The sequence below is a fragment of the Mesoplodon mirus genome (genome assembly GCF_964341445.2).
Source record: "Mesoplodon mirus genome assembly, chromosome: 19".
NCBI lineage: Eukaryota > Metazoa > Chordata > Mammalia > Artiodactyla > Ziphiidae > Mesoplodon > Mesoplodon mirus.
Genome location: NC_138995.1, coordinates 52204397 through 52214411, shown reverse-complemented (window position 1 = coordinate 52214411; position 10015 = coordinate 52204397). Strand labels below are relative to the sequence as shown.

Sequence of the window (10015 nt, the reverse complement as noted above, 5' to 3'; positions counted from 1 at the left end):
CCTGTGGAAGCGGGTGGCAGAGCAGACCAGCGATGAGGAGACGCCCAGTTCGAGGCAGAGGAGAAGGGGTGCAGGTGCTGGGCAGGGGCCACAGCCGGTGGAGAGAGGCACGAGGACCGCCACCACCTCCACCAGCCAGAAGCTGAGCCCAAGCAGGAGAAGAGAGGGGCTTCGGACAGGGAGGTGAGTGGAGGAGGCAGTGGGGGAGTGGGGTGGAGCAGACGTCCGTGGACTTCCTACCGAACAGCCACCGGCGTTGGGCCATAAACAGCAAGATCCACCACAAATGGGCCGTAGTGACCAGGACTGACATGAGGACTAGGTAGCAACATCCAAGCAGGGCCTTTACTTGACCAAGAGGGCTTCCGTACTTACTTCCATTACAGTAACCAAGAAGACCACCATTACCACACAGAAGTGCCTGAGTTAGCCACCATTGCTAGTCTGTGACCAGCAAGTCGGCCACCATGAAAAGTAGCTGCCGCGGCTGGTTCACTGGGCTATAGATGGACACCACTGCTGAGTCATGGGAAGTAAAGATGTCACCACGATCGGTGGCAGTTACCAAAATGGCCATCACCTCACAAATGGGTCACAGCATCCCAGTTGAGCGCCTTTGCTAGTCCTCTGTCTGCCGCTGTTGGCTATGGCACACACCGTAGGCCTCACCGCTGGCCATGTTAGCTGATGTGACTCTTCCAGGGTTGCAGCAACCAGCAGGGCGACCATCGCAGCCCACGATGACCAGGGTGACCACTGCTGGTTGCCACTAAGTGAACTGACCTGGCCCACATTCATGGGCAACCACTGAGGTGGCCTGCCTTTGAAGGGGGTTGCTGAGCACCCCATTTCTGATCCCACCAGGAGCATGACGTGGAACAGCTGGAGCACGAGAGATGAGCTGAAGAAGGCGACAGAGATGCTGGGAGAGGAGCTCAGGAGGGCGGGCTGACCCCTGACCTCGTGTCCTCCTTCCTCACACACCCTACGGCTTAGGACTGTTGACCCCCAAACCCTTCCAGTCCGTCACCCCACTCTGCTCCCCAACCTGCAGGAGTGGGGGGAAGGGTGTGCCTTGAAACCAGCCCTGAGGGGCCAAGTCTGAGCTGGGTAGAGGGGCTGGCTCAGACTGACTCAGGAAACAGCCCTGACACCCGCCTAACCCAGTCCAACCCTCCCGAGTGAATAAAGCATGAAGAAAACCACCAAGGCTTATCGTGTAGCACTTGATTTTAGAGGGACAGGAGCTGAGGAGTGGGCGGGAGGCCTGGGAAGGTGACTGTCGATCTAGTCACTGGTTGTCAGAACTGGGATTTTTTAATTAAATTGGAAACTATTCACAATTAAGTCAGATGGGGTCGTCAGGGAGCGGTTTCGAGGCTGGGCTGGGAGGTAGCTGGTTTGGGCTCCGGCCACTGTGGACCACGATGTCGTCATATTCATCCTGGGGGCAGAGGGGGCCAGGCAGAGGGGCTCAGGCGGCTGCCACCTTGCCCGCTGCCCAAGTTCTCCCACCCACCCCGAGAACTGGGTGCTGCCTTGAAGCCCAAGTTCCCCGCTCCCAGTTCAACTTCCCTGCTCCTGGTTCTCTAAGCACCACTTTCCAGGTCCCCTGTGTTCTCCCAGCGCCACTGCGTGGGCTCCAGCCCTGCCGCCTCTCCAGCCCTTCAGCCGCCGCGGCCTGAGGTCTCCCCCTCCGCCCCTTCCCTCTGCCTCTACCCAAATTCCTCAGCCCCCACCGTTCAGCGACAACCCCTGCCCCCAGCAGTGTCTCTGCTGCCTGGGTTCTCCAATGAAGCCTCCTCACTGCTGGCTTAGGTCTTTCCCCACCGCTGCCAGTGTTTGAATCACGGCTGCCCGAGGTCATCTTCCCACAGCCTAAACCCTCCAGCTCTTGCTCCCACAAAACAACTCCCCACGCTGCCACCCTCTGCTGCCGATGTTTACCAACCACTAGGACCAAGGTCTTTTCTCTCCCTCTGCCACTGCCTTAACTTCTCAGCCGCCACTGCCTAAGTTCTCCTCCCCGCCACCCGTGTCCAGGTCTCCCCGGATCGCTGTCTGATATCACCTTCACCGCTGCCCGAGTTCTCTCATCACAGCAGCCCAATGTCAGCCCCAACGTGCTGCCTAATTTCTCTTCTCCCCCTTCCACCTGCCCGTTTACCCTGACCCTCAAGCTGGGCCGCCCAGTCTTTCCTCCTGACTCACGCCCTCGTCCCCGCTGTCGCTGTCGCTACTGCTGCTGCAGGGGCCGGGCTTGTCCTCGTCCTCGGGCTCAGGGGCTCCGTGTGCACGGAGGAGGCGGGCGAGGATGGGGTTGGGCCGGAGCGTGGCGCTGCCGAGTGGGGTGCGGCCACCATACATGCGGGTGGCGGGGTTGGCACCGGCCTTCAGGAGGAGCTCCAGCACATCGGCTGCCTGGGCCTCCACTGCCAAGTGCAAGGGGCTCCGGCCACACGTGGGCTCCTGTGGGGTGCAGCAGAGAGGTTAGAGGAGACCCTGCCCCGCTCGGGGATGATCCCCACCCTGCCACGCCTTCTCCCTAGGGCGGCTCACCGGTTTGTTGAGGTCAGCTCCGGCCTCCCAGAGCAGTCGGACCATCTCCGCGTCTTTGTGGATGACAGCCACATGGAGTGGGGTGTGGCCTGGGGACAGAGTGACCTATGTCAGAGGACGGGGGGGTGGGCCTGGGCCCCCAATGCCCCGATCCTAGGGGAAGGTTTTGTGGCCTGAGGGTGATGGAGTTTGGGGTCTGACTCCTGAATGCCTGGGTATATCAAAGAGGCTCCTGCATCCCAAATGCCTAAGTCTCAGGTGGTCTGGAACTTGCTGGCAGTGCCAATGCCTGGGTTGTGGGATGTCTGGGGCCTATGCGTGAAGAGCCCAGGGGCTTTGGACAGGAGGCCTGGATCTTGGGGTAGGAGACCTGAGTCTCTGGTCTTACTTCACAAAGAACCAGGACCCCAAATTCCTGGGTCCTGAGTAGTTGAAGGGCCTATGACCTTGGGGGGTGGGGTGGGCCCTGAACACTGGGTCCCGCCCTTCCACCTGTGGAGGGGCCTGGTCCCAAGTAGTTGGGTGGGCTTAGAGACGGGGGAGCTAGGGCCCTGGGTAGACAAGGTCTATTTTCCCATGAGGCCTGGCTGAGGAGGGCTACCCCTGAACTCCAATGTCAACCTCTGGGAACCTGGGCTGCCAGAGTTTCACAGAGGGCTTGGCGCTTGAGTTCCCTTGTCCTGGGTGGCCTGGAGCTTGTGGTTCTCAATAAGCTGGGGCCTGAGCAGGAGTCCTTGGGGCTGATGCCTGGGTTCCCTAAAGCCTCGGTATTATTTCCCAAGGGGCCAGGCTTTGAGTCAGGAGAGCCGAGCCCAGAGCCAGGCACCCTTACCCTGCCTGGGAGCCCGGGCCCTTCCCAGTGACAGAGGACCCTCACCCTCATAGTTTTCAGCCTCCAGCTGCAGCTTCCAGTCCTCTTCATTCTCATCCTCTTCCTTCTCCAGGTCAGGTCCAGGGTACAAGGCAACAGAGGTGTGGTCGGTGTCAGGGGTGTGGTCAGAGGCCTGAGCGAGGTAGGTGTTGGGGACTCCCCTGGGGCACTGGGGGCGGGGCTGGAGCAGCACACGAGCGCAGGCGTGTGCCCCGACGCGGCAGGCCAGGTGCAGCGCCGTGTGGCCCCCACGCTCCGCCGCCAGCAAGCTGGCACCCGCCGCATACAGCTTCTCCACCGTGGATGCCTCTTCCAGGATGGCTGCCAGATGCAGGGCTGTCTGCAGGAGCAGAAGGCAGGGGTTAGGGGTCACACAGAGAAGCCTGGCCCCCAAGCCCTACAGTGTCTACAGGTGGCTCACCTGGCCCAGGTCATTCTGCAGGTACAGGTACTCAGTACCAGCGGCAAATCCTAGGAGGAAATCCAGGAAGGGCTCGTGCTGATGAATCACGGCCAAGTGCAGTGCCCTGAGGACAAGGACAGGGTCAGAAGGCAGAGGTCTAGTACTCTTTTTTTGGTTTGCTTGGGTGTTTGTTTGTTTTTTTTTTTTTGGTTTGTTTGTTTGTTTTACTTCTTATGAGGTCAAGTACTCTTGCATGCATTCATTCAACAAACATGGAGCACCTACTGGGTGCTAGGCATTATGACCACAGTTCTGGAACCAGCTGTCAGGAACCTGGGAGGGTCAGGTCAGAGTTAATTCAGCAAATTTGTTTAATCAATGTTTTGGTTTGGTTTGGTTTGGTTTGGTTTGGGGTTTTTTTGGCTACACCGCACGGCATGTGGGATCTTAGTTCCCTGACCAGGGATCGAACCTGAGCCCCCTGCAGTGGAAGCGTGGAGGCTTCATCACTGGACCAGCAGGGAAGTCCCCAATGTTTATTAAGTAGGATTTCTACTCCCTCCCAAGATGAAGTAACATGGACCAGATTTCACTCCCATCTCCAACCAACCAAAAAAAATCAGACATAATACAGTATATGAAACAACAGTTCTCAAGATATTGGACATCATGCAATGAATGACAGCAATTCTAGGGAAACAGGCAGCACACTCGATGAGCCCTTCAGTTGACTGCCACAGCTTTCTATCCTGAGAGTTTCCAAGCCATGATGCAGAGAGGGGGAACGCAGGCAGATTTGCCTGAGGTGAGGAGACAGAGCTGAGTCTCAGGAGAGCAAGGCAGCTGGAGTCACAGGACAGGGAACCAGAGAGGAGACAGCTGCCCAGAGATCGCAGAGGGGCCTCTTGAGTATTTAGAAGAATACTGGTCAGTGCAAGGGTATAAGGAAACTACCCCAGTCTGGGGGAAAACCATCCAAAAGGATTAGAGAGATATGCCCAGTGCTCACACAGGGCCGGGACTAGGACAAACCCACAATTCATAGGATATTGGGTAGAATACTCCGGAAGGTCTTACTTCATCAGTAATGGGGAATAATGAGCCCCAGATTAGGTGGGTGCTCAGGACCCACCTAACAAATCATAAAAGCAAAACCCCAAAGGATCAAACTACTTACAAGTAATTTAACTGCATCCCAGAACAATATTTAAGAGTATTTATAGGAATAAAAAGCTAGCTAGCCTAACAAGGTAAAAATTACAATGTCTGGCATCTAATCAAAGATTATCAAGCATACAAAGAAGAAGCAGGAAAACATGATCCATAATGAGAATAATCAATCAATTGACATTGACCCAGAAATGACTCAGATGGCAGAATTAGCAAGTAGGAACATTCAAACTGTATTTTATACATTCAACAAGTTAAGTAGAGACATGGATAATAAAAAAAAAAAAAAGACTCAAACTGAACTCCTAGAGATAAAAACTACAGCACCTGAAATGAAAAATACACTGGATGGAATTAACAACAGATTACACATTACCAAAAAAAAAAAGATTAGCAAACCTGAGGACTTCACAATAGCAACTATCCAGAATGAAACACAAAGAGAACACTCAAAAATGGAAAGAACATCAGTGAGCCATGGGACAACTTCAAGCAGCCCAATATATCTGTACCAAGTTCCTAAAGGAACAGGGGGATAGAAAAAAATATTTGAAGAAATAATGTCTAGAAATTTTTCCAAATTTGATGGAAACTATAAACCCACGGCTCCAAGAAGCTCTATGACTCCCAAGAACAAGAAATATGAAGAAAAGTATACCGAGGCCCAACATGAAAAACCTGTTCAAAATCAACAATTAAGATAAATATATTCAAAGCAGCCAGAGGAAAAGATACCTTAAGTATAAAGGACTAAAAATAAGCATGACAGCAGATTTCACAAAGGAAATAATACAAAAGAACACAATGGAGCCACATCTTTAAAGTACTCAAAGACAGACTGTCAACCTAGAATTCTTTAACCCAGAAAAAATATCTTTCAAAAATGGAGACAAAATACAGCTACTTTCAACTATACAAAAGCCGAAGGAACTCATCACCAGCAGACCCACATCACAAGAAATGTTCAAGGAAACCTGTAAGCAAAAGGAAAATGACATCAAACGAAAATACGGATCTATACAACAGAATAAAGAACACTGAAAACAGTAACTATACGGGTAAGTACATAAGATTTTCTTTCTTAATATGTAAATCTCTTTAGAAGATAATTTTTTTAAAAGAATTGACTGTTTAAGCAAAAATAATAACAGTGTCTGGTGGAGCTTATAACACATGTATAAGTGAAATGTATGACAGTAATACAATAAAGGCCAGGAAGAGACAAATGGAAATATACTATTCTAAGGTTGTTTTATGCTATGAGAAGCGGCATCATATCACTTGAAGGCAGACCATAATAAGTTAAAGTGGTACACTATAAGCCCTAAAGCAGGAGTCAGCAAATTTTTCTGTAAAGGGACAGATAAATAATTCAAGCTTAGTGGATGACATGGTCTCTCACCTACTCAGCTCTCCTGTCAGAATGCAGAAGCAGCCATTGGCGATATGTAAATGAATGGGCATGGCTGGATTCCAACAGAACTTACTTTATGGAGTCTGCAATTTGGATTTCATATAATTTTTACTTGCAATGAAATGTTATTCTTCTTTTGATTTTCTTCCAACCTATTAAAAATGTAAAAACCATTCTTAGCTCACAGCCATACAAAAGCAGGTAGCTGGCTGGATTTTGCCTGTTTTTGTTGGCAAAGACCATAGTTTACCAACCTGTCTTTCAGAGCAACCACTAAAATAAAAAACAAAGAGTTAAAGGTAATAAGCCAACAAAAGAAATACAACAGGGCTTCCCTGGTGGCGCAGTGGTTGAGAGTCCGCCTGCTGATGCAGGGGACATGGGTTCGTGCCCCAGTCCTGGAAGAACCCACATGCCACACAGCGGCTGGGCCCGTGAGCCATGGCTGCTGAGCCTGTGCGTCCAGAGCCTGTGCTCCGCAACGGGAGAGGCCACAACAGTGAGAGGCCCGCGTGCTGCAAAAACAAAAAAAAGAAAAAGAAAAAGAAATACAACGGAACAAAATCTGCTCGTTGCAAAAGACAGAAAAAGAGGAAAAGGTAAACAAAGAAGAGAGAAGTAGAAAACTAATAACAAGATGATAGACATAACTATATCAATAACTAAATTAAATGTAAATGGTCTAAAAACTCCAATTAAAAGGTAGAAACTGTCAGACTGAATAAAAAAGCAAAACCCAACTATATGCTACCTACAAGTAACACCCTTTAAAATAAACTTTAAAATTGGTTAAAAATAAAAGGATGGAAAAAGCTATACCATCCTAACACCAGTCAGTCAAAAGAAAGCAAGAGTGAAGGACTTCCCGGGTGGCACAGTGGTTAAGAATCCGCCTGCCAATGCAGGGGACACGGGTTCAATCCCTGGTCCGGGAAGATCCCACATGCCACAGATCAACTAAGCCTGTGTGCCACAACTACTGAGCCCGCGCTCTAGAGCCGAGCCACAACTACTGAACCCATGCGCTGCAACTACTGAAGCCTGTGCGCCTAGAGCCCGTGCTCCACAACAAGAAGCCACCGCAATGAGAAGCCCATGCACCAAAACAAAGAGTAGCCCCCACTCACCTCAACTAGAGAAAGGCCGCCCGCAGCAACGAAGACCCAACGCAGCCAAAAAATAAATAAATAAATAAACAAATAAGACAGCATACACGAAAGCCACTAACATTGGCTAGCGTAAAAAACAGATACTCAATGAAAAACAAGTTAAAAAAAAAAAAGAAAGCAGGAGTGAGTATTTTAATATCAGAGTAGATTTCAGAGCAAAGAATATTACCACGGATAGAGAAGATTATTTCCTAATGATAAAGAGGTCAATTAAGGAAGAAGACATAATAATCCTAAACATTTGTGCCCCTAATAACAGAGCGTCAAATTACACGAAGGAAAACCTGATAGAACAACAAGGAAATCCACAAATCCACAATTATTGTTGAAGATTTCAATACCTCTCTCTCAATAACTGATAGAACAAGTAGACAGAAATCATCAGCAAGGGTACAACAGACCTGAACAACAGAAGAAGCAAAGAAACCAATACAACCTCTAACTGCCACTACACCAGCAGCAACGGAAAACACATGCTGTTCAAGTGCACACACAACAGAATTAAACCAAAGACCAATAAAAGGAAGATATCTGGACTATCTGGAAACTACATAACATACTTCTAAATAATCCACCGGCCAAAGGAGAAGTCAAAAGAGAAATTAGAAAGTATACTGAATTAAGTGAAAATAAAAACACAGCACACCAGAATTGGTGAGATACTGCTAAAGCACTACTCTGGGAAATTTACATGAAACACCTATACTAGAAAAAAAGAAAGGTCTCAAATCAATGACCTCAGCTTCCACCAGAAAAAGAAGAACAAATTAAACCTAAAGTAAGCAGAAGAAAGTAAATAATGAAAGTCAGAACAGAGATCAACAAAATAGAAAGCAAAAAAAAAAAAAAAAAACCTATAGAGAAAATAAATGAAACCACAGCTGGTTCTTTGAGAAGATCGGTGTTTCTTGAGTGCCTCCTATGGGCCAGGCACTGTTCCGTTACTGGGGATACAACTGTAAACACAACACACAAAAACCCCAGGTACATTCCCTCAGTTGGGCCTTTACGACATTGTTCCTTCTACCTGGAATGCTCTCCCCAGATTATCTACTTGTCTCTCTTTCCTACTTTATTTTTCTCCAAAGAACTTACTACCTTCTGACATAGCATTTTTCTTTTTTTTTTTTCATTTTCCCATCTTTGTTTCTTCCTATCTTTCTTCTCTTCTCTCTTTCTTACTTTGTGTCTGTGTGGCTTTCTGTTTCTTTCTTTCCTTCTCTCTACCTTTCTTTTTTGTTCCTCCCACCCTTCCTCCCTTCCTTTCTGTAAGTCTGTCTGCCCTTCCATCTATATACCCCCACAAGAATGTAGGCTCCACAAGTCATAAGTTTTTGTGCTTTCTTCACTGCCTTATCACCAGCACCTAAAACAGGGCCTGAAACGTTGTCGGTGTTGGATAAATATTTGTTTAACAGATGAATCCCTGCTGTCATGGAGTTTACATTTTCTGTTTGAATGTAGGATTTGAAGATTAGTGCTCAGAAGGTGGGATCTTAGAGTCAAAAGCCAAGTATTAATTTCGGAAATCAAAATCTAAGGCGTCTAAGTTAGGAGCTAAGGATCAAAGATCATATTTAGAGGTCAGATGTCAGGAGGAGCCTGCCTGAACTTCAGTTCTAACATAGGTCCCAGAACCGCGGTCAGGAAGGTCAAATCGAGCCTTGGATGTGGAATCAATCAATGGATGTGGAGCTCTGAGAACCAGAGTTCCAGAAAGGAAGGGGTTAGGATCAAAATTAGATTGGAAATTGATTTATCAAAGGTTAGACTTGGGGGTTAGAGGTCAGGGCAAGCATTAGAAGACAGATTTACGATTGAGAGGTTGGGAAGTCAGGATCAGAGACTAATAGGGAGTCAGATGTGGGATTTTAGGGCCCGGTGTGGCAGCCTAAGGTTCACTCACGTGTCGCCATCCTCAGTGACGTAGCCAAAGACGAGGGGCGCCCACGACAGCCCCGGGCCCAGCTCCGCGCTTAGCCCCGGTCCTCCGGGGGCCGCAGCGTCCGGACCCAGAGAGCCCAGGCCGCTGTCGCACCATTCGTCGGCATCCGCAGCTTTCCCCAAGCACGCGACCCCGGCCATGGCCCCCAAAGCCTTAGGGGACCCCAGCGGCCGCCCGCCAGTCGCTGGGCTCTGCCTGGAATTCTAGCGCTTCCGCCCTGGGGGAATTCCCCAACACTCCCCCCTGAGTCATCCAATCAGAGTGGGCTAAATAGTAAACGCCCCGCCCCCATACCACACCGTGACCAATCAGAGTATTCAGATGGATTGCGACTCTCTACCCTTTCCCACTCTTTCCGCGCGCCCTTTACCAACATGGCTGCGGGAGCGGGGCACCCTGGGATTCGTAGTCTAGCCTTCGCGTGTCTTCCTTACCGCAGAGGGGCTAGCTCCGGGCGTTGTTGGCGGCCGCGATGGCTCCTGGG

The 10015-nt window shown here is 49.5% G+C and overlaps 2 protein-coding genes across 2 annotated transcripts in view; one reads left to right on the top strand and one right to left on the bottom strand.

Annotated features, from left to right (window-relative positions):
- The window catches only part of CCER2 (coiled-coil glutamate rich protein 2), a 3359-nt gene extending 2221 nt beyond the window's left edge, over positions 1 to 1138 (top strand). The window contains 4 exon segments of the mRNA XM_082606668.1: positions 11 to 41; positions 44 to 183; positions 865 to 890; positions 892 to 1138. Coding sequence (XP_082462794.1) covers positions 11 to 41; positions 44 to 183; positions 865 to 890; positions 892 to 952 — 258 coding nt within the window. The 3' untranslated portion in view covers positions 953 to 1138.
- Positions 1139 to 1212: 74 nt separating this feature from the next.
- NFKBIB (NFKB inhibitor beta) lies at positions 1213 to 9744 on the bottom strand. The gene is made up of 6 exons (XM_082607780.1): positions 9493 to 9744; positions 3852 to 3957; positions 3437 to 3770; positions 2560 to 2648; positions 2212 to 2469; positions 1213 to 1444 (listed from the first exon to the last, which is right to left on the bottom strand). The coding sequence occupies exons 1-6, from the start codon at positions 9669 to 9671 to the stop codon at positions 1349 to 1351; spliced, it is 1062 nt and encodes a 353-aa protein (XP_082463906.1). The 5' UTR covers positions 9672 to 9744; the 3' UTR covers positions 1213 to 1348.
- Between the last annotated feature and the right edge of the window lie 271 nt (positions 9745 to 10015).